The following is a 22,841-nucleotide window of genomic DNA, read 5'->3' as shown; positions in this document are numbered from 1 at the left end:
ATGCAGAAAATAGGCAAGCGAAACCAACGCCAACCTTACCTGCAGCCCCTTCCACCACCAATCATCCATTTCTCATCTCTTGCATCGTAATATCCCATCTCCAATGAACAGGGAACACCCCATTAGGTCGCTTTTTGGCTCCATCGCTTCACTTGCACTTACCATCACTGCCTTTTGATTGTCTTTAACTTCAATCTTTGCTTATACCCCACCCTTCATGGGATCAAAAGCCACGGCTCATCCATAACAAGGCTCAGCGAAACTCGATACTTCGATTAGGCCTCATGAAGTCGCATTCGACCTATTTCTCAGGCTGAAAACATGGGAACCTGCGAGGCTATCAGGCACTCTCCCTTGTCGACGTTAATGTTCGGGTGCTACAATGTCCAAATCCGTCTTGAGCGTCAAACGTACGAGAGTGCAAAAGGTATGCACTCTTTGGACGCATGACGAGAATTTCTCAAGAGATGATGTCGTTTTCAATGGGGAAAAGTTCCCAGAGTTCCCAGCAACACCTGGCTCCTTGATACAGATCATAGCTCTTAAGCAGGCTACGGTCATTCGAGATTTCCAGAATGCTGCAAATACCCCCCAAAACGATACAAGCCAAGCAAAGGCCGAGAATACTTCTAGGGATGCTATGCCGGAAGATCAACCAAGGCGGACTCGTCGAGGGTCTGTGATGATTACTCTTGATGAAAATGGAGCACCTCTCCAAGGAGGGCGCGAGGTCGATCTCGAGAAGTCATATATCTTTGTCGCGAAACCACTCTCTGCAGATCTGAAATCTAAGCATCCCAATTTGCAAGTAAGTCTCGGGCAATAAATCGTCAAGACCAAGACTGAGTGCTTGCAGGTCTCCCTTTCTGAAAAGATCGCGAAGGTCTTCGGCTTGCGTAGCCGCATGCAGATTGTTGTAACTCCTGTAAGAATATAATCTGGTCTACTTCTTGTATTGTAATTAATCCAGGGAAGGCCGATGAAGATACCCATTCTGCATCCCATGTGGAGGTCGCCTTCCGCGACGAATATCTTGCTCGGGCTGATATGTGGCGGATGTCCGTCTCTGAACTCAGCAATCGCACGGTCTATCGAGGACAAAAGCTGCTTTTCATGGGCACCATCAAAGCCACAATCAGGAATGTCTACATCAACGGGCAGTCGACACACTCCGGCTATTTCTCGTCAATGACCAAACCCGTATTTCGTAGTGAGTCAGCTCGCTACGTGCTCTTCATTCAGATGTCTAAAGAGATGTGGGACTTTGACGCAGAAGGCGCAGGTGAAATCATGTTCAACAAGGTTGTGAATGGGTTTCTTCCCGATCTTTTCAAGAGATGGATGAAACTAAATGCGCGACATTTAGTTACGATCATTCTCTTCACTAGGATGGAATATGATGGAGAGTCATTTCCGGATCATGTTGGTGAGCCGGCCAATAACAATGGCTTCGAGGCACAGTCCCACCATTCCAGAGATTATTATCGCGTTGTCGTCAGCGACATGGCTAGCGGAGATTGGATCAACATCTTATATCAGCTCAAGAAGGAGTTCAGAACGTTTCTTCGAGATGTATCACTTGTACCGAGGTCGAAAAGCCATGTCACAAATCGCGAGGAAAATGCTACGGCGGATGAACTCATAATCGCGGGCAAGCCATCGACTGCGACTCACGGAAACGTCCTGGAGGCCATTAATCTGGCTGCAGCGCAATTTGCAAAAGACTACATTGATCGCGACTTAGTTCGGACCGGGATTTCTGTCGTTGTCATCACTGCAGGAACAGGTGTTTTTGAAGTAGACTACAACATGTTGAAACTGACTACAGATACGCTTATTGGATCCGGTATCGGCATCGACTTGGTCTGTCTCTCACCGATGCCGTTACACTCAGTTCCACTGTTCAAATACCGTACCCCCCGAGTCATGTCTGGTACGAGATCCAAGCCAGTCAAACATCGCACACCTCGTGGCAGACAGGGGTCTACGGACGCTTTCAATGAGCAAGACGATAAGACTCCCCGTCAACACTATCCAAACTTCGGATCAATGGTTGAAGCATCTCTAGCTCTCCCTCCTCCTATCATCTCGAATGACACGCCACTCGTATCTCCATTTGAACTTGATGAGTGGAGGTATGCTATGCCACACTGGGTTGATGTGTCGTTTTGGTCTGGACCATCTGATGAAATCGTTGAGCTTTCGAAACCTCGAAAGGCTATGAAAGCGGTGACGAAGTATCAGAGGAGGAGGGGTAACTTTTCTCTGCGCTGTCGAATGTATGAACTGCAGATGATGGGGGTCATGGAAAACGAGCTTGGCGATATCGCAATTCCATACATGGAAGAAGAAACCCTTTACCCGCATATTCTACGGGAGCAATTCGATGATCCCAAAGGAACGACCGAAGCACAGCCCGTGAATACCATCGCTATCACGAATGCTAAGGGTTCCTATTCATCAAAAGAGGAAAAGGCAGACACAGACGAGCAGCTTAACGGTCGAAGGTCTCTACACAAGGCTTGGATGGAATCCTACGACGAATATGTTTTCTCACCCTTGGTGGATGGGCAATCGCAATCCACTCATGTTCAGAGCTTTCTGCAAGGACATTCAATACAGGGCAAAGACAAATCACCCGAACCTTCGTCGAAAGATACTTCCTTCTTGTCTTCTTCAGTCAGGAGCCTTGGTCCTTCAACTGGAAAGACCGTCAGACCCCCGCCAGAAGTTAACTTTCCCTTGGTGAGGGAGCGATCACGGGAGATTGAGATTCAGTCCCCACGAGGAAGTATCTACAGAGGTCCCGAGGCCAAAATACAAGGCGTCCCGCGTGCGGATGTGCTCTATCGACAGATGACCTCGACGCGGATTAATGACTTTCAACGTCCTGGCTTCCATCAACGAGGGGATTCTGGAGACTCAACCGACCACCGTAGATCAATGCAGTCCACTCCGAATGAGTCTCCGGCCGTTAGTAGAGGAAATACTCCCCCAAAAAGAACCGGCATACCACCTCTACCTACAATCCTAGCTGCGCCTACCAAGCCCGATATCAATACTAGATCAACGGGATGGTTTCTTCGACAAATTAGTTTTGGGGGGAAAGGTGGGACGGCGGCGCCAACAACAGGCACTGCTACGATTGATATTACACCGGGCAAAGTCAAGCCAGCCAGACTCACCGTCGAGAACAACCAGAAAGGTGCAATAGCTGCAAAACTCGCCAGTACCCGGGTGACAGATGTTGAGAAGCCATCTCAACCAATTGCAATAAGAACGCCTTCCCGGGCTGCCGTCCCCTCTGTTCAATCACCCTCAGACCATGCACCTCAATCTGCCGAAACTGCACAAGGTACTCAGACTGGAAAACCGTCAACCACCTCGCACCCTAGCTCTATAACAAAAGACCCTGGATCTACATTCTTGTTAGCCTCGAGAGCGCAGAGTGAACAAGGCGCTACAAAGTTGGACATATCAACCAGCGGCGGTGCCAGGGACATCCCTCGAACACTGTCTCCCACAAGCTCGCTTGCGCCCTGGGCGGTGCTTGTAAACCCATGTAACCCAAAGAAAAATAGCGTCAACATCGCCAACCAGTTCCGACGATGGCAACACGTGTTCCCGAAGCATCTTCGAACATCTTCGGTGAAATGGAAATCTCTTTGCTCCCCGGCAGCAGTACCATTAACCAACGAGTATTTTCCAACGCCAGAGCAAGTTGCGACGGAGTATAACGAGAGCCCATATAAGATAACCCAGAACGAAGATGACGAGATGTTGGAAGCGCCGAAGTCTCGAGAGTCCCTCATTCGTGAGCTCATCGCTTTCCGACTCTCACATGGCTTCCAGATCGTTGTCGGCCCCGCTGTCGCAGAGTTTTCTGGGGGGCGTGAACACGATCTGTCCAACGTCTTTCATCCCGATTACATGTCTAAAGACGGTGACACCGTATTCATGTGTGTCGGCAATACAATCCATCAGCTTGTTTGTGTAGCCGGCGGTGAAGTTGAAGTTAAACGATTCAGTCGGAAACCTACCACAGCTTTGCAGTCTTCTGCTGGCATCGACACTCCATTTTCCTACAAGCCACTCATCCGTACTGCATTGGAAGATAAGTATCAAGTTCGCCATGTCATGCTACGACCTTCGCGGAAGGAGTACAACTGGAATTTTATTGATACTTTTCTGGCTGGCTACCACGATGAATTTTCCGAAATACTGCGTTTCTGGAGAGCTAGATTTGTGCTTATTCCTGTCGAGCTACCTACTGTTAATCGACGCCCACTGCCTCTTTTGACGGAGGATTCCGAGGAAGAGATTCGTTTAGAAGGTATCCGTAAGTTGACCCAGGTATGGCAGAGATACCGCTACATTCCTCTCGAAGAACGTCACTTCCAAGCTACAACAGCCAAGAAGCAGAAAGACCCAAACCCTCTTGCCATCGAGTACCACACCCGCGATCCATCAATCATCGTAGCAGCAGGCCCTGACAGCGCTCTGCTTCCTGACGGTGACAGCGAATTTCAAACCTCTCTATTCTCCGAGAAAGACCAATATCATACTTCGAATATAGATATCAAGAGACTTGCGGAAGATCTTCAAGGCGAGAAGGGTATTCAGATGCTGGACCGTCGTTGGCATTGGCGACTTCATTACAACTGCTTCATTGGCTTCGATCTCACCACCTGGTTGCAGTCGAATTTCAAAGATATCGACACTCGAGATGAAGCTGTCAATCTCGGAAACCAACTCATGGATAAAGGGCTATTTCAGCACGTCCAGAAGAGGCATCAGTTCCGTGATGGCAATTTCTTCTATCAAATCGCTGCCGAGTATCGAGCACCACGCCCAGAACCCCGCACTGGCTGGTTTGGTATGCGGAGGACCGATCGCTCCGTTCCATCAACGCCTCTTTCAGAAGGCCCACGGTCGTCACCTCTTACCGCACGGAGTACTAAATCTAGGACTAGCACGGATGATTCATCAGATGCTTCGGGAGATGAAAATGATGGAGAAAAGACGCCAACTCGGGCTACTACCCCAAAACGTAGCGTCAATTTATCACGCGTAATGCGCTACGATGTTGATCCCCGAAAACGCTCATACCGCCCAGAGATCATATCTCTACATTATGACCGCTTGCATAATCCAGACAACTGCTATCACATACGCATCGACTGGATGAATGTCACAGCCAAGCTCATCGAAGATGCCATTGTCACATGGGCTACTAGCGTTGAAAAGTACGGCCTCAAACTCGTTGAAGTGCCTATTGCGGAAGCGTCCAATATTATTGACCACCATCCCTTCCGCTCTCCGTACACCATCAAGCTTGCGCTCCAACCACCAAAGCAACATCCTGAGCAGGTGTGGGATACGGCACACTTTCTACCGCAATCCAAGACGGACAAGTTCGCGTACCACAAGGCTCTGCTACGCAGATTAAACTTTGTCTTGGACATGGAGGCCGCAGACTGCTTCCCTAGAGATGTAGACGTGACGTACTCTTGGGGAAGACCAGATTATAAGTATACTCAATTCATCCACCGCTCCGGGACTCTTCTCGCCCAAATCACAAACGAAGGCTCAATCCTCCTTCTCGCAAATCGACTCGCACATAACCGGGCAAAGGATACAACGAAGTTCCGTCCGACAGATCCATACGAACATAAACGCAGCACTACAAAGTCTGCCTCTACTGAAAGTCCCTCAAATGCTGTAGAACGCTCAAATCCCCACCGCTCTCCCTTCGCTTCGCCCCTCGCGCGGCCCGTCCAAGACTCTTCGCTCCTGCACACGGCGCTGCAGGAAAAGCTGCCAAATACAAGTACAACCTCAGCCGCAACTGCAGCGGCTTCAGCAAACCCCCTCCAGCAAACCCCAGAACAAATCAAAGATGACATCGAGGCCTTCTGCTCCGACCCGATTGCGCTTAAATCATTCTACGATGAGGCGTTTAAACAAGCTCCAAGCCCCTCTCCTCGAATAACGCCGGTGCTGGATAACAATATCCCGAATTTAGGATTGCCGCCTGCCATCAGTATCCGCGAAGCGAGCCCTGCGAGTGGAGGATGGATTTTGGGTGGTAGCTTGGTGGGAACATCAGGGGTGGGGATGGGGGTGGGGAAGAGACAGGGCAGCGAGGGGAGTGTTACGGGGAGTTTGAGGGAGAGGGAGAGTTTAAAGGATAATGGAAGGCAGGGAGTTGATGGAGGCGTGCTTATAGGTGGAGGGTTTGAAAGGGTGGTTAGGAGGCGGGATTCTCAAGTGCTAGAGGAGATTGAGATGAGATGAAATTTACTAGATGAGGAAAACGGGGAGGCTAGGGAGATTAATGACGGATGTTTGGATTTTAGAGCAACTTTTCTTGGAGTATTACAGACATCTACTAATTTTCTCGGCGTTTGAGGCTCAAATACATGTTTCACATTTTCCTCTCTCCACTCGGATTTGTCTAATACCACGAACTCGAACTCATCGAAATTTATTTCTCGCGCTGTGTGTGTAATCCAAACCATCTACCCACTGAACTCTGTCCTTTCGTCATCCATTCGTCAACCCGTCGCATTGCACCACCTTCCAATCCCAGCACCCTCCTCCGTGTCTTGTGTCCAAGGCACACCGCATAATGTAGTGACCCGAAACCGCATATGTCGGCTCAACTCTCCGTGTTAATCACAACGTTACCGGTGGCCCGCAATGTGTGACGGCGGATAAGACGTCAGTAGGAGTGGGTTTGGGGGGAGACTTGGAGGCTGGAGATGGGCATGTGAAGAAGGGGGGCGACGGTTGTGAAGATATCTGATGGCTAGCTGTACGTTTATTGATCGTGTTGATATTTTATGTTTTTACTGAATGTTGTTGGTTAGCACTTGCGCAAAAATATCCATATAAAAAATTCGACGTGGTTTAAAACAGATGCGTGTAGAGCATGCATTCAACTAGGGCAAGATCTTCATTGGAGCCAGTCTCTCGGTTGACATGTTGTGGACAGCAGGCACAAACATGCTGTGCAACTACCGCGGTTTAAGGGAACCGTTTACAGATTCAGATCAAGGTGATTATTGATGAGCGAACTACTTTGGCTTGCTTTTGATAAAAGAAAAGATCCAGATTCATGTCATGAAGCCTTACTGATTCGCAGACGCTATACACGCCTATCTCCGTCCCTTCCTCACATCAGATTCACACATACAGACTGAAACTTGTGCAACTCGGAAGGCGCCGAACATCAGCAGACAGACATCTGCATTTACAGATTAGGAAGTTCTGGCTGGAAATCCCTCACACCTCCCTTCCCACCCATTCAAATAAACACTCACTCAGGTTCCATGGCCTTGTCAATTCCAACAATAGCAATCCAGCCCAGCCCCGTCCAGACACCAGGATGCGAAAATTCTCAACGCCACAAACTCCTGGTGTTGAGAAAATTAGGGGGGATGGTGCAGGTGGAGTGAGGTGTGCAGGAGGGTGGAGACTTCGGCTTTTCTTGCGGCTTTCGCTTGGGCGAACAAAGTTCAAGCCATTCAGCCCCGTCACAACGCCTTAGCTCGTTCATGCGAACGCCTTGCACGTGCGGCATCAGCAACCTCCAGGGCTCTTTCCAGGGAATGTTCGAACGCCTAATCCGTAACTTGAAGAAGCGTTCCATCTACTCGCCCTCACGGAGCTAATCCCGTCAAATCACTCTTTTGCAATTGGAGGGAATGTGAAAAAAAGGAAAGGTGACTGGTGATGCGAGGTTAATAAGGGCACTGCGGTTCCGTATTGCATGGATGCAGAAAGCGGGAGTCGGTTGGAAGAAATCGCGGCACCTGGAGCGCAACTTACAGATCAACACGTTTCTATTTTCTTTGAATTTGTTTCTGCCTCTAACCGGTAGCCAGCTCGCGTGCGAACACCAACCTACGACATTGTTCCAGACCGTTTGGATTTAATATATAGCTACCTGGTTCGATGGGAAGATCCCCGGAAGCAGGCTGCGGCCACTTACGAAAATGCACTCAAGGAGCATCGCATCGCATCGCATCGCATCGCCTATCGTGAAGACCAGTTCGATCCCCGGCCGAAGACGATGGGGAGATCTTGAAGAAGTCGACACGAGACATGAAGTTGTAAGAGTGAATATAGCCATAATGCGGATATTAAGACACCGAACATCCAGAACCCCAAACAGGGACTGCATGCCGAAGAGCAGTCGGGGCTCTGGGGTACATAGGCGAGTTAGAAAACCAAGCGGGGTGCATTTGAGGTTTGAGGCGGTTGGTAATCTTAAGATACCGGGTTGCCATTAAGGGTGGAGCAGCGAGTCCAGGACTGTGGGATGCTCAAACGAAGTGCGTGCGTGTCGATGTCTTAGGAGCCTTGCGCGCATATTGCAAGGCCCGAGTTTCGGCGCGTTTTGTTGCGAGTGTTGCGATGTTCGGGAATATCAGAGATGTGGCTGTGGTTGATTGGTGACGCCGGTATCGGAAGTGAGAATGGAACGTCATGCAGAACTATGCACTGTGATGTGAGAGCCAGGGAGAAAGCGGGCTGGATTTGGGGGTTGTTGCGTTGAAGTTGTTTGATTTTTGGAAAGGCGTAATATCAAGATTCATGCAGACGGCTGAAAAGCGTTGAACGAAGATTCTTAAATTTCTGATCTCAAGAGCTGCAGGAGTGAATAAAGAAATCAGAGCCGTCTTAATTGTTATTGTCAAAAAGTGACAGAGACTTGCTCAAGTGACAGGTACTTGTCGGTATGAGCTCTCTCAACATAGGGGCAATGTACTTGTCATTTCGGATCGGTCAGTCCGATACGTCACTTTTGGATCTCAAATTTACCAAACTAGGTAAAATACTAGGGATCATCGAAGAGGACCACTGATCTTAGAGTCTGGAAGTATCTTGGAGGTTCTTTTATTTAATTGTGACGGTTGGGTTGCAATCAAGTGCAGCATGACCACTGCAACGCCTTTCGTCCCAAGCTCCTGGGTGCGGATCATCCCTGCGGCACGCAGCACGATCCGCAGATGAGGTTGGAGGGCGGCTCTCTGAGACATTGCTCGAATATAGCAAATAGAAGTGCCGCGACCACAGCTTGAGTGTTTATAATGACCTAGGACTGGACCAAGCACGAGCAAAGCTTCATAAGCGCAGAAGTCAAAGTCAATTGCTGTGAGGACGGGGATCCATCCCTGGAGGCGCGGGATCTAGGATGGGAAATGCGCGCGCCCATGTCCTGTCGTACAGATCTTGACCAGAGAACAACAGCACAGATAGGCCGGTAGGATAAGGCAACAGCACAGTCAATTTTGACAGGGTCATGCCTTCGCCGATCCAATGACCTCAGCCTCATGTTGCACAGCATGGAGTGCAAAATATCGCTGTTCTCCATCGGGGCTCAAAGGGCTGACGTGGGAGCTGCAAATAGCCGTGAGCGTTGATATCGCGACGTCGCGTCGAACAACGGTGCTATCTTCCATCAATGAGTGTGTGCATCTGCCTGCTCACGGACATGGCATTGGCCAGCCGTGGGCCGTTTGTGCCTGCTGGTGGGTTCCAGTTTGGATGCTTGCGACCAAGGGACCCCCTGATGGGCTTGATCTGCGCGTGGAGGTAGGGATGCGGACCACTCCGGGCAAGGTGATTGCGAGTGAATCGTGATAGTGGTGTTGCAGCGGTAGAGGGCTTGTCACAGGCTGCATCCGGCATCCAGCATCCAGCATCCAGCATCCAGTCCTCACCTCATCAATATCTCGCGCGTCGCTTGAGACGTGAGGCGCTCGGAATGGGAGCGGCCCTCCTCCCGCTGATTGCTTGCTGTGGCTGGCCTCCCGCCGTCGCAGAAGGAATATATACGACGCATGGTGGCATGGCGGCGGTCGGCTCGCCTCTGGCTTTCCCGGAGGTCCCTTCACCGCTCTTGTATTACTTAGCACTTAGCTAGCTTCACTTTCTCCACGCCTCAACATTCGGTCCGCACCCGCTCGCCCTCTACCCACGCGACACAGCTTCAATTCACTCTCCAGCCAGCGTCCACGGCCTGCGCTGTCCGACCACGCCGCTCTCCGCCGCATCTGTCTTGTGACGACACCACCGCCAGTCAGCCGCCCTCACCCAAGGGCATCCTCTGAGTTCACGGAGCCCGCGTTGCTACTGCTCAGCATCGCCGTCCGCAGCTGCTGCCGCCTAGCACGACCCTCAGCCGCCGTCTGCCATGGGCTGTCCACGCCCGGCTCTTCACTCCGTCCGAGTCCACCAGCCGTACTACTACGGCTCCTTCAATACCTGCTAAGAGAGCTTCATGGAGGGCTGCTCCCCGGTGCAGACATGCTGGGCCAGTTCTTTAGCAACCGCAAAGGTGTTGGAGCGCCACACCCGTCACCAAGCACTACGCTCGACTCTGCCACCGAAGAGTCTCATACACGACACCTGCTCTATCCCGAAACGAACACCCTCTATCACCACGAAAGCCAACCGTACCCGCTGCACGGAGCGTCCCTCACCTTAGGGAGCGGCTATGACGGTCCGCAGCCGGAGATCGATCTGGAGTTCCCGCGAGACTGCAGAATCATAATAGCCCAAGATGAATCTGGTCCCATGCCCCGGACTATCCTATTCGATTCGAAGCCCAGTCCGCCGCGCACTGAATCGCCCACCCAGCCAAATGCGAGGGCGAGAGTGTTTGGTGCTGCTGGGGGTGTCAACACCGCTGGCCCAACATTCGGCGGCTTGCATGCCCGCAGGTCCTCGCTCGTGACAGAGTCGACGGCACCTCGGTCACCCACTGTGGGCGCCTTCACACGTGCTCGGATACGCGGCAACTCCATCTCCTCGATGCCTAATATTGACGAGCACTCCCAGGCACAAGCACATGCCCAAGCTCGAGCGAAAGAGTCTATGGATGTAGTGAACATTTGCTTAGACTGCATGTTTGGGAATACGCCACTGAACTACCGGGGCAATTCTAATAAGCTTCATATTGTACCGCTTGATTCTAGACCTGCCGATCCCCCCCCGCTTACCCCAAATTTGCACGATGCTACGGTTTCTCTGGGAAGATCTGAAGGGTTTCGGAGGAGAAGTCACTTGGCCAAATCCTTCACACCATCGAATCTGCCTCCAGAGCTTCCCAGACCAGCCCTAGAATCCACCGAGACTGCATCGAAGGAACCTCGGAGGCGCACCATATTCATTACCCGCATGTTTTCTGTCACTCTCCCAGAGGACGATCAGGACTCGTCTAATTCTCGTACCCCAACGCCCCAGAGCTCGCTGGGAAAGGCCAATGGATTCCCTTTCCCTCGAACCGGAGGGAAGCCCGTGACCCAGAAACTCCCTCAGCCCCCTCAGGTGCGGAAAACACCCATGTACGCCATCACTATCATCCTCCATCTTCCGGTGGCTTCGTCACCCTCGACCATGCGTCCTCCCTCTCGACCTGGCCCTGTGAAAGGAGGGAGTCACGCATCTACTTCTAATCCTGGTCATGACTCTCTTGGATCTTCTTTGGATTCGGACCGTCGTGCGGGATGGGCGATCATTGACTCTAATTTCGGCGTTGAGTCACTTCTGTCCACGTCGTTGAACAGCGATGTCGATGACCGTGTGGATGTTATTGGTCAGCATTGGGATGTCATCACACGCACTCTCACTAGCCTCCAATATGTCGTCCAGGAGCGGATCCTTGCCCACTTCAAGATGGCGGAAACAACTTCACCACCAGTCCTCCAACAGCCTCGCATTCAGCCACCTCGGTCAACCAGCAGAGATGCTCCTCTTCAGCCGCCTCGTCGAGCCTTGAGGTTGCAGCCTAACGCCCTTGCACTTGACCCAGATATTAGGAAGGCAGTGGAACGAGCAGGGAACCGCGTTGTGAGCGGGATGAGAATTCCTCGGGTACTGACGGGTCAAGGGAAATGGGGCGTGTGGCGCGAAGAAGCAAGATGGCTTGGCAGATGGGCGGGGCGACGGGAGGAGAATTTCTTCTTCTTTAACCTGCTGACTGCATTCCTTGGAAATCATACGGAATGGCTTAACCACCTAGGACCGAAATGGCACAAAAAACGCCACCGAGAGCAGCAGAAGTCGAGTGCTGGTGAGAACCTTACCATCTCGAATCGGACGGTGATTGTTTCCCCAGACAAGATGGCCGCCCGAAGGCTAATATTCCTTCTTGCTGCATTTTTACCGTCGAACTCCTCAACCTTGTATGATGGGGCTTCTCCCATGCGGCCAAGCACATCCGCGTCGCTCCGTGCGTATTCACAGTCGCCTCCAACGAATATGCCTCCATCAAGAAAGCATTCCTTGCGCCGCCAAATCAATCGCCGGCCGCGAGGTAAGCAAAGCTTGACTAATATGCGGCTACAGCCACCTGCGTTGAACGGAACAAGTCTTTCAACTCTAGAATCTGCGAACGGCAGATCTGATTCAAGTGTGGCCGAATTCCCAGAGGCACCCCGACACTCTCGTCGGTCATCAGCTCACTCCATACGTACCAGCTTGGTGATTCCATCCATGTCCGATAGTGCTACCACAACGAAGAGCAGTACTGCTACCATCTCGAATACTGATCCACAAGACACGGTACCCGTTGCGCACTTCACAGTCCCTCGTACGAAGTCATTTGGGCCGTCTCCCGAATATAGACCTGAAAGCAGCGAAAGCCTTGCCTCCGCTAACTTGATTCATACTCTACAACGAAGTGGCACAGGGTATACTAGTAGCCCTAGCACCGACTCTGGGAATACGAGTCGATGGGGAAGCTTCATGAGCTTCTGGAGTGGTGGGCGGCGTGAATCAACTACTGATCAGAGCGACATTCTTCAGACCACAGATGATGGCCTCGGAACCGGCAGCATGGGGTATCGGCCATCTGAGCACCCTCGCTCACAGCTCGAGCAGATGGTCCAAGAGCTCTCAATGGAGCAAGAACTCTTCGGAGATGGTGCTGATGTTTACGATCCTTCCATTATGAGCAACATCATGACCGCCGAAAGCTCCCCTGAGACGCATCCAATCGGTGGATCCAGCGGTGTCACTCCCTCCGCAGCTCGGCCGATTCCTGAGCGACCCCGGCAGTTTGACTCGGCCCTGAAATTATCAGTGAACGAGAAGGATGGGGTGATCGATGTTGACATACCCCTTCCTGATTTTGGCTCTCCGTTACAATCACCACTCTTGGGTGGCTATCCATCAGCATCTAGCCAACACGGTTCCAGCTTCGGTGAATCGTCAGTTTTCTCTATTCCCTACTGCGAGCCTGATCAACCTGTCAATGCTGCCGGATGGCTGAAGCAATTTCATCCTGACTTTGCGGTTCAAGCCATAAAGCCGTATGCCGACCTGGACCGTGACATCAAGAGAGCTATGAGTGCTGAGCCGACACCAATCTCATCAACTGCAACCTCAACTTTTGAACAAGGTCCGCTTGAGCGCTGGGTTGATGTGTGCTCAGCTTTGGTAGCAGATACTCGGAGCTTCAGCATTAAACGCATTCGGTTACGTAGACTTGTGAAGATGATTCCCACACCAACGTTCCAACAACCAGCATTGACTCCTGGCTTATCTGGGATTCCAGGTCGCTCACAGTATGGCAATCCGTACAGTGCGCCCGGGACTATTAGTGCTCCAACCATGACTGAGCTTCATCTGAAGGAGGAATTCATTGAAGAACCAATCATGGACTTTGATGCAACTTTGACCGACGCAGTCGATCGCGTGCTCGCACAATCTGGGCAAGCCTCCCGTGTTGAGTCGGCTAGCTCGTCCAGGTCAAGCTCTAGACGCGGAAGGCGGGACACACGATCTGGTTCTGATGTCGGGCATAACACCGAGGTTGCACAAATCGATTGCAAGGGAATCATTTTCGACGCCCTCGAGTCCGTCGTCAAGAATGTCACCGCAGAGCGTAATATGAAGGAGGATTTAAAGCAAATATCCCATGAGGACAAGAAATCGAGCCGTGATACCCTTACTAGGACAGCAACCGATTCCTCTTTAAAAGAGGGTATTCGGCGATGGCTATCGGAAGTAGAGTGAGTGAGATTTTCTTCTCTCAGTTGTGGTCGGTAGATCTCTCTTTTCTATTGTTCTAGAGTCCAGACTCCCTTCTTGCGTCTTATGGCGCGACGATAGCTTTCGAGCACGTCAGGTACTTACTCAGCAACCTTCACGTGCGATTGTACTATAACACTTTCCTTGATCTTGCTGCCTTTTGTTTCTGAATCCTTTTCTCTCTTTCCACCGCATGGATTGAAGCGAATGCCATATTCGTCATTCATCTTTCCTCTATCACTTCTTATCATTACATTGTACCGGGCGTTTATTAGTATCCCACAAGGACATAATACGTGGACATTTGGTCGGATTCGGTTGGGTGGCTGCTTTATTTACGCATTATACCGGAGAATTTCTCTCCAATGTTTTACGGCTGGGACGGTGTTCGCGGTAATGGTAATGGATACACGATGGAGGATCTGTTTAGTCAAGCATCGTCGGCTCTTTCACGCTTGTCATGTTTGGGACTTGGTATGAACAGGTTCGTGAGAGGACACGAATACAACAACATATTATCAAATATACCCAGAACATCAAATGGACATGGCCTATTAACTCTCCTTGACTTTCCTCAAGATCCTCCAATATCACACAGCGTGCTAAGCGACGGATTCGCTTCCGCATTTGTACCCTTCAGGCAATATCCATGCACCCCTCAATCTATTCTGTTCGTTTTGATGATTCCAAACCCCAGCCACTGCAGAATGGGATTTGTCAAAGCGCATCAAAGTCCCCGAAGTCGAAACAAACAAAATCACTATTTGGAATGGAGAACAAACGTTCGAGCTACAAAGAGAAGACTTTCAAGTCAAGTTTGGGCCCAATGCCGAATTACTCTTGGAGTGCGTTTCATTCCATACAACCGCTGCTGCATTTCTCTCCAAGCCATTTTTTCGAATCCAAACCCACAATGCTCCACCAACCAATCAGAAGCATTCAACCCTGTCACCGTCTTGCATCACTTGCATTCAGACATTCACAACGAGTCAGCGTTTACTGTCGTAAATTGTTAGTAGTTATAGTTCCTTTCGTATATTCAATATTTCTTAGATTCTCCTCTACAATTTTCTCGTAATTTGCTTCAAAGCAGGATCTTAGCAAGACGTTTGTCAAGCTTTCCAATGCTGATTAAACCATCTCGGCTTCGGCCACGATGCGATGGATGACGCACCTCCATGCCGCTTGGTGGGGAGCTTGGACCCCGCGTCAGATTCCAGCCCAGCTCCAGCTTTCTTTCATCCGTGACTGAATTCCTTAAATACTTCAACACTGCCGTAGAAAACGTGGATGATCAGCAAGCCAGTGCTCGTCAAGCTCTCATCCTTCTTGCTTTTACTTTCGATTGTTAACTGGCATTTCATGAGCTCGGCGCTGGCGAGAATTCGAAGCATTGGGACTCATCTTTCCAGATCTGTGGCTCCTACGACGATTGCTCCATTGACACGGACGATATTTACAACAATGGTGAGCCATCTAGACCAGACCTTCCTTCCCCCCCCAAAAACCCCTCCGCACTGTACCCCACAACTCTCTCTAACAATCCACGCAGGACAAGAAAGACAGCATCCTCAACTGGGTTACACCAGGCGACAAATCTGGCGAGTTCAAGCGGCAAACATCCGTATTCCGGAACTGGATAGAAAACAAGCCTGGCGCGGAGTTCCCGGCCGAAAAAGATCGTTATCATTTATATGTGTCGTATGCGTGTCCGTGGGCGCATAGGACCCTAATTGTGAGGAAGTTAAAGGGGCTGGAAGGGATTGTTGGGTTTACGAGTGTGCATTGGCATATGGGTGAGAAAGGTAAGTCATGCTGTTTTATTCTTACCCTGAAGGAGGGAAGTTGGGTTGCTCTGAAAGCGGGCGAAGGAGGACATGCAACACTTGGCACTGAATTGAATTGAATGGAATTGAATTGAGTCAATTCTAATGTATTCCAGGTTGGCGATTCGCAACATCCGACGAAAATGTTCCTGGCGAGAATGTTTTACCCGATCCTTTGCACTCGGAATATACACACATCCGCGATATTTACTTCGAGCAGAATCCTGAATATGCTGGTCGTTTCACTGTCCCGACGCTGTATGACAAGAAGCAGAAGCGGATTGTGAACAACGAGAGCTCGGAGATTATTCGCATGTTTTATTACGCTTTTGATGATATACTAGATGAAGAGTACAAGGGTGTAGATTTGTTTCCGGAGAAGTTGCGGAAGGAGATTGAGGGGATGAATGAATGGGTTTACAATGATGTTAATAATGGGGTGTATAAGAGCGGATTTGCTACGTAAGGCCCTCTTATTTACACTTGCTTCCCCTCACTAATTCTTCGACATTGCAAGCCTTGCATCTGCTAACAAAACCACCCCCTAGAACCGAAGAGGCATATACTAAAGCCGTAACCCAACTCTTCACCTCCCTCGACAGACTCGAATCCCACCTCTCTACCTCCACTACCCCCTACCTCCTCTCCTCCCCTACCATAACCGAAGCCGACATCCGCCTCTACACAACCCTCATTCGCTTCGACCCTGTCTATGTCCAGCACTTCAAAACCAACATTCGCGACATCCGCTCCGGATACCCTTATCTCCATCGTTGGCTCCGGCATTTGTATTGGGATATCCCCGCATTCAAGGAGACGACGCAGTTTGAGCATATTAAGAAACATTATACCAAGAGTCATGCGCAGATTAATCAGTTTGCGATTACGCCAGTGGGACCAGTACCCGATGTGTTGGGGAAGGGGGAGGAGGTGCCAGCAGTGAGGTTTGCGCTTGAGTACGCGGGGAAGTGAGGGGGATTGTGCGAAAGAGGGAAGAGGAAAGGTGGTGGAGGCTGGGAGAGTTGGTTAGGTTGAGTGGAGGTTAGGTTGAGTGGAGGTTAGGTTGAGTGGAGGTTAGGTTGAGTGGAGGTTAGGTTGAGTGGAGGTTAGGTTGAGTGGAGGTTAGTGGATTTGGAGATGTTGTTTGACCACATACAAGTCCTATATTGCCCGAGTGATTTGAAGTAGCATTCTGTTTTGATGGCAAGTGAAAGTCCCCCATCATTTGTGGAAGCATTGCTTCTTCAGATTTTGAGCCATTTGACTGTGAATGATCCCACATTGACCTCTGCTATCCATACACATTGACCAAACATGTGAATGTAAAATAGTGTATAAAAGATAGAAGGGGAACGGCGCTCAAAGGCACAGGCGAAAAATTTAGGACAAGATAATCTTAGTTTCCAACAGCAATTATAACTATCTATCTTTTCAGGAATAACAAGTCTCCCGTCTTCCCTACCCTGTAGTTTATTTCTAGGTTTATGACATGACAAAATATATGGAGAACAATATCAGGATATTTGACCAAGGGGATATATAACGCCGGGGCGCCAACGCCGCTTTGCGGCCGTAAATACTCATCTTCAATCTCCACAATCCTTCTTATGCGTGTATTCACCCACCCACTCATCGATGCATTTCCTACCCCACCAAACTAGGCCTTTCTCTCCAGTTCCTCCTCCTCATTCCCTCTCACCGGCGTCGCCTGCCCACTCACCTCCAGCTCCTTCGCCGTTGGCAACGTCCACCCAGGATGCACGAAATTAAAAACCAGCACCGCCAGTAACATCAACACCGCATCCAAGCCAATGAAATAATCTTCATGCGTAATCAAATACCCGCTCCAACCCTGCATCAGCTCCACCGTCCGGTAAACGCTTCTTATATAAATCATCAGCGTACAAAACGCACTCGCGGAGATGAGTGCCCAGATCTTGCGTGACAGACCCTTGGATCTGCCTTCTTTGTGATCGCGCTGCACGCGCGATAGAAATATGCCGAAGAGGATTACGAAGACAGAGATGCTGAACATTTGGAACACAATGCCTGCAACCATTATGTGTGTCCCAGTCTCTGATTTCCGGGGCGGGTCGGCGGAGACGGCGACGGAGGCCATACCGCCGCCGATGGCTTGCACGACCAGCGAAAGAACGTCGCACGTGCAGAATATCCAGAGATACATGACGGCGGTGATGGGGGATGTGTGGCGGCCGAATATGGTGATGAGACGTCCGAGGATAATATAGAGGCCAGCAGTGAAGAAGGTGGGCGCCATGATTAGCGTGGTGATTTGCATTAGGAAAGCATTGAGGTTATGGGGGCAGTGGGAGCTCCAGGTTCGGCCGGCCCAGCCGATCAGCTCGGCTAGAGAGTGATCTTGTTAGTATTTTGTATTCATTGGGGTGATGCTTATGGATAAGGGAAGGGAGATTTAAGATGTTGGAACAAAATATTAAGCAGGTATTAAAGGGGTGGGAAGAAATACGTACTCAATGCTCCCACCGTAAACACTAAACACCACCATCTTTTCTTATACCATGCTTGCCCAGTGTGAATGATCATGGATAGAGCGAAGAGAGTAGAGAAAGCGACCCCAGGTGCGAGATGGGGACGATAGCCATAGAGATTGAGTCCGCCAGATGGATCCCATGGGGCACAGCCTTCTAACTTTGCAACTGGCATTGTTGCTTAGAGGTGCTGGGATCAGGAAGTGGGGTGTAGGACTCTAAGACGCAAATTAATGCAAGGCTATGTGAAGCGTTGTATGCAAGGGGAACCCTAATACTGAGGAACTCGAGATTCCAAAGACAATTGAAGGACAGTATATGTGCGCGACTAAAGAAATCGTCAAACGCACGGTATAAGAATCAACAAAGTATTGTCACCTGGAGGAGAGGCGCATCTTACACGTTAGCAGGCACCGGCGTTCAAATACCATACGAAGACCAACAAAGCGGGATCTCGCAGTTTTCGTCATTATCGTCTAAAATTGAGGCTTTGGCGCTCTCATGTGGTTGAAAGCGATCTGTGGCTTGCAGCACTTTCGCATTTTTGAAGACGGATACGAGAAAATATCGCGTGTTTGAGGCGGCGGCGGGCTAACATTGTCCCTTTCGTTAAAGTTGTGGCTTAAGCGTCTTGCGTGTACGGCCGGTTTGCAAGAGAGATTGCCTGATTGCCGCGCATATTTTGGGTAGGGTGATCATTCTTCACGCGTGATATTGACTTGTTGGAGATTTGGCCGTGCAAAGTCCTAATAGGCTAGTTGGAGAGCTCCTCAGAACTTCGGTCGGGTGGTTTGTCGGGCCGGAGATGTGGTCCGCAAGCAGGTGAACTAGGCCAAATGGGGAAGGAGTCGCGAAAATCCCCTCAACCTCTTATCCGAGCATCTTTCCATCACGATGTGACACTTCACTTATCAATAATGTCCCTCTATCCATCTCACCCACCAAGAAACCTCGAATTGCTGGGTTTTACTTCGTTTTTGACTGTACAGGCCACTGCACATCTCTCGGTAATTTTTCGTTGAGCTACGATTCGCATCGATATGTCTAAATCTAGTTCTTGTTGTCTCTGTCACCTGTTCTCTTTGTTCTTCCAAGTCAAAAGTTCGAGAAGAGCAGTAAAAACAAGGCCTGCAGATTGACCATCGACTAATAGGCGCAAGGGCTACTTCCTTAAATGCGAAGCCTTCATATGTGCGCCCTCTTGACGAAACGTTGATGTTAGAAATAGTGAAGAAAAGAAAGATCGTGGCTCGGGTCTTACGCCTTCTTGAGGCCTGAAGGTGATAGCAGTGGAGAAGAGATTGAAACAAAATGGTCGGTCCGGTGAGAGAGGGTTGGCATCCGCGACTCCAACCAGAGAGGATGAAGCGGGGCTCCACTTCGAGTCCCAACTTCTGAACATCATCGCACTGCACACATTCCACAACTACGCAGAACATATCCGTTCTCATCTTCATCGCAGAGCAGACAGACCTTATTCTTCAAAGTCTCGCTTCTACCAACTATTTAATCGAAAGATCCTAGCGCTCGGTGCTGACCAGATTCCCACTGCCCGTTTTGTTGTCACCCCCCCGATTCGTTTCAACTGAACTGCAATGCGAATGCTAAATTCAGAATTGCTATGATATCGAGCTTAGCTTCGCCAACCTTCTCACAATTAAAAGGAACGCAACGTATCTCGTTATTGTCTCGTTGCCAAGATCGATAGATGTTCACAAGCTAAATGTGGAGACAATCTTTAACAGGCAGACTACTTATTAAACCGATATAGCTCCCCTTTCCGTTTCTTTCCTTTGGGTTGATCTCTTTTTATGAGGTATATCAATTGTTGATTTTGCTTATATTTCACAATTGAAGATTGCCTAGCAAGGTGTGGAAATGGGTAAGGCTTACAATGCTTTAACATCCCGTGATTGTGAGGAGGTGCTGAGTTCAACTCCAGCGCCGGGCTAAGAAGCGCCAGAACAAACCCCTTATGAACCCTAGTCAGGGGGGGATTGCCGCTGTGCCTCCGAAAGCAAGACAGGTTTCCCTTTTCATCCTCTGGACTGCCTCTTTTCGCTTACCTGAGTAGATTTCACCTAAGTCGATATGGGCTCGGGTCGTGGGTCGAAGCCAGCGTGAGTTTCTGTTTCTCCTTACCAGCTCATGTTGTTTCAAACACCTGACCGTGTCGAAGAGCAGTGTGCACACAACGGCTCAACCATTCTTCCTCGCATCTTCGGCCAGCCCGTTCAGATAAAGCTATGGGTGCGAATGCGAAATGATGCCCCAGTCTCACCCACAAACTTGTTCGAAGGATTCGTTTCATCACTCTTCAAACATGAAGCCACTACCCAAGGCGAGTGATCTCAATGCGCAATGCCAGATGATGTCCACTGCTCATACCCTTACTTTCCAGATCGAGGAAATTTTAAATGTCTATTTTTTGATTTGTCCGTCTCATCAAAATACTGAAGGGCACCAGGGATATGCCTTGAGATTCGCCTCGCCCCCAGCTTACGTTTCCCCGCCTCCCCCTGCACGAATTACCGACAGCGGGCATATAGTGATTATGTTATTGCATCACACTTCGCTCGACGATTATGCTTTGCACGAAACTGATAATCCGAAATACTAGCGTTTGCCTGGAAGAGCTAGTCACACACCAAATACGATGTAACTTGGTGTTGGCGGAGCTTGGAATAAACGAAACATGCCGTTTACGGCCCGTCTCACCATTGGCATGATCCCCGTTAAGCTTATTTTGACACATATCCCTGTCAGCCCTACGTTAGCCTCAGGCTTCCCTCAGGCTTCCACGATCCTTCACGCTTCATCGAGTTAAACTCGACGACATCTCATTCGTACTACACGATCTGAACCTGCATTTCGGACCTTTTCAACGCCCAACTGCTCACCTGACGCTCGTAGATATGGTCGATTTCATATTGGGTCCAACGACTCGGTTCAGACTCCGAGGCTATGGTCATGGAGATTTCTTCCGGGATCAACAGGTGATTCTGTGTGGATCGGGGGTCAGTTGTCGTATCCATCGGAGCCATCACAAGCTCTGATGCGATACCTACTATTTGCTAATTCAAGCCAGGTTGACATCTATAATTACGCTCTCCTCCCGGGCTTCCCACTTCTAAGGTTTGGAAGCCCACCCTCACCACCAAACACGTAAACACTTCGCAATAAAGTATGACTTCGGCGCCGCCGACCCACTTGCTTGTTAGTCCAAGAATCCTTCCATGCAAGTCTTCTGCATCGATGTGTGTCAGGTTTGCCGGAGCCGCATTTCGGTTCCTCCCTCTCTGAGGGCATGCTCACGCGCTTGAAGCCCCAATCCGTTCTTCTGTTCTTCCGGACCGGGCACATAATCACCGTGTCAGTAAAAGGGCCAAACCGTCCACAGATTCACGCTAGCAGATGGCTCTGCATCCTTTGGGCCAGACATCCGGCTCCCATGTCTTACTGTTTCGGCTTGGAAACGTGAGCGTACAATCCTGGAATGCTGTGAGGTCGCTTGCCGCAACACAAGAGCGCATCGAGTGGTCTGTTCAAGCATGATGCTTTCTAAACCAGGAAAGATAGCTAGGATACTATATCTGGCCTTTTGGGTGTCATCTTCAATTGCGCTCCACTGTGCACATACCCCACTGGCTCAACTAGGGAGCGCGCAAGCTTGATGCAACACGATCACTATGCAGTTCACTAACGCCTCAATCAATGCACAGCTCACCTTCAACTCCAGAGACACTACGGAATCGGCACCGAGTAAGAAATCCTGTCTGCACACCGCCATATACCCTTGCTCTCGCGCGAAGCTGCTACCAAATCCGCCATCGCCTTGACTGACTCCCTTCGAGTCATTCACCCAGCGATCCGCATGAACGGATCCCAAACCTAGATCCTCTCGGGCTTAGACTCCCGCGGCCCTTCCCGCAAGCTTGACTGAATGACTGCGCATCATGTCAAAGGAAGCACGCGCATAAAGCCTACACTGCCATCCCCGTCTCCCTCCCAGTCATCCGCATTGATCGACTTATCCAGTCTTAAGACCCAGCCCGGTAGGACAATCCTCTGCCAGCGGTAGCCCTACGGTAACTATGGGCCGAGGTTACGTCAACCCCCACGTCTAAGGGGTAGATAGATCCTTGGAGCTGGACCATGCTTAAAGCATCTATCACCACTGCGCTGTTTTGTAGAAGGCAGACGGGCCTGTCTTAATGATCGCCGGACACTGTCTTAGTGCTACCGAGGGCTATGTTGAACTTGAAGCTAGCTAAGGAATCCCAAAAGTGGCATCACCCATGTTCTCGGCATGCACTGTGGCAGGTTCTCCCTTGTTATCCGCATCCTTCTCAATCCGCCATAGACAACAGCCACACTTGCTCGTCCTTGCGCTCCCTCTAAGCCACAAGCCACAAGCCACAAACCCATTCCTTCCAACTTTTTATTTCGTCCTTTCCTC

General features: G+C 50.2%; 6 protein-coding genes across 6 annotated transcripts; 5 read left to right on the top strand and 1 right to left on the bottom strand.

Annotated features, from left to right (window-relative positions):
* Positions 1-70: 70 nt before the first annotated feature.
* On the top strand, positions 71-6,458 carry BDR25DRAFT_344747 (uncharacterized protein). Its single transcript, XM_033693975.1, has 3 exons — positions 71-808; positions 857-925; positions 976-6,458. Exons 1-3 carry the CDS (start codon positions 383-385, stop codon positions 6,295-6,297), a joined length of 5,817 nt encoding a protein of 1,938 aa, XP_033544484.1. The 5' UTR covers positions 71-382; the 3' UTR covers positions 6,298-6,458.
* A 3,431-nt stretch (positions 6,459-9,889) lies between these two features.
* Positions 9,890-14,142, top strand: BDR25DRAFT_61539 (uncharacterized protein). The gene has a single exon (XM_033698826.1). It carries the CDS (start codon positions 10,318-10,320, stop codon positions 14,029-14,031), a length of 3,714 nt encoding a protein of 1,237 aa, XP_033544483.1. The 5' UTR covers positions 9,890-10,317; the 3' UTR covers positions 14,032-14,142.
* Positions 14,143-14,614, top strand: BDR25DRAFT_61540 (uncharacterized protein). The gene has a single exon (XM_033698827.1). It carries the CDS (start codon positions 14,254-14,256, stop codon positions 14,524-14,526), a length of 273 nt encoding a protein of 90 aa, XP_033544482.1. The 5' UTR covers positions 14,143-14,253; the 3' UTR covers positions 14,527-14,614.
* Positions 14,615-15,302: 688 nt separating this feature from the next.
* BDR25DRAFT_291573 (putative cell wall biogenesis protein/glutathione transferase) lies at positions 15,303-17,072 on the top strand. The gene is made up of 4 exons (XM_033688597.1): positions 15,303-15,513; positions 15,599-15,851; positions 15,989-16,334; positions 16,421-17,072. The coding sequence occupies exons 1-4, from the start codon at positions 15,337-15,339 to the stop codon at positions 16,842-16,844; spliced, it is 1,200 nt and encodes a 399-aa protein (XP_033544481.1). The 5' UTR covers positions 15,303-15,336; the 3' UTR covers positions 16,845-17,072.
* A 199-nt stretch (positions 17,073-17,271) lies between these two features.
* On the bottom strand, positions 17,272-18,869 carry BDR25DRAFT_291571 (RTA1-domain-containing protein). Its single transcript, XM_033688596.1, has 2 exons — positions 18,365-18,869; positions 17,272-18,239 (listed from the first exon to the last, which is right to left on the bottom strand). Exons 1-2 carry the CDS (start codon positions 18,555-18,557, stop codon positions 17,530-17,532), a joined length of 903 nt encoding a protein of 300 aa, XP_033544480.1. The 5' UTR covers positions 18,558-18,869; the 3' UTR covers positions 17,272-17,529.
* Positions 18,870-19,300: 431 nt separating this feature from the next.
* BDR25DRAFT_395149 (uncharacterized protein) lies at positions 19,301-20,986 on the top strand (the record flags this gene model as incomplete). Its single annotated transcript, XM_033698354.1, has 11 exons — positions 19,301-19,627; positions 19,663-19,700; positions 19,740-19,944; positions 19,997-20,107; positions 20,154-20,198; positions 20,249-20,264; positions 20,314-20,367; positions 20,405-20,502; positions 20,528-20,632; positions 20,658-20,817; positions 20,850-20,986. The coding sequence occupies exons 1-11, from the start codon at positions 19,598-19,600 to the stop codon at positions 20,984-20,986; spliced, it is 999 nt and encodes a 332-aa protein (XP_033544479.1). The 5' UTR covers positions 19,301-19,597.
* Between the last annotated feature and the right edge of the window lie 1,855 nt (positions 20,987-22,841).

Source organism: Lindgomyces ingoldianus (assembly GCF_010093535.1).
Source record: "Lindgomyces ingoldianus strain ATCC 200398 unplaced genomic scaffold BDR25scaffold_28, whole genome shotgun sequence".
In the NCBI taxonomy this organism is placed as follows: domain Eukaryota; kingdom Fungi; phylum Ascomycota; class Dothideomycetes; order Pleosporales; family Lindgomycetaceae; genus Lindgomyces; species Lindgomyces ingoldianus.
Note: the sequence above shows the minus strand (reverse complement) of the source record. Positions and strands in the feature narration are given on the sequence as shown.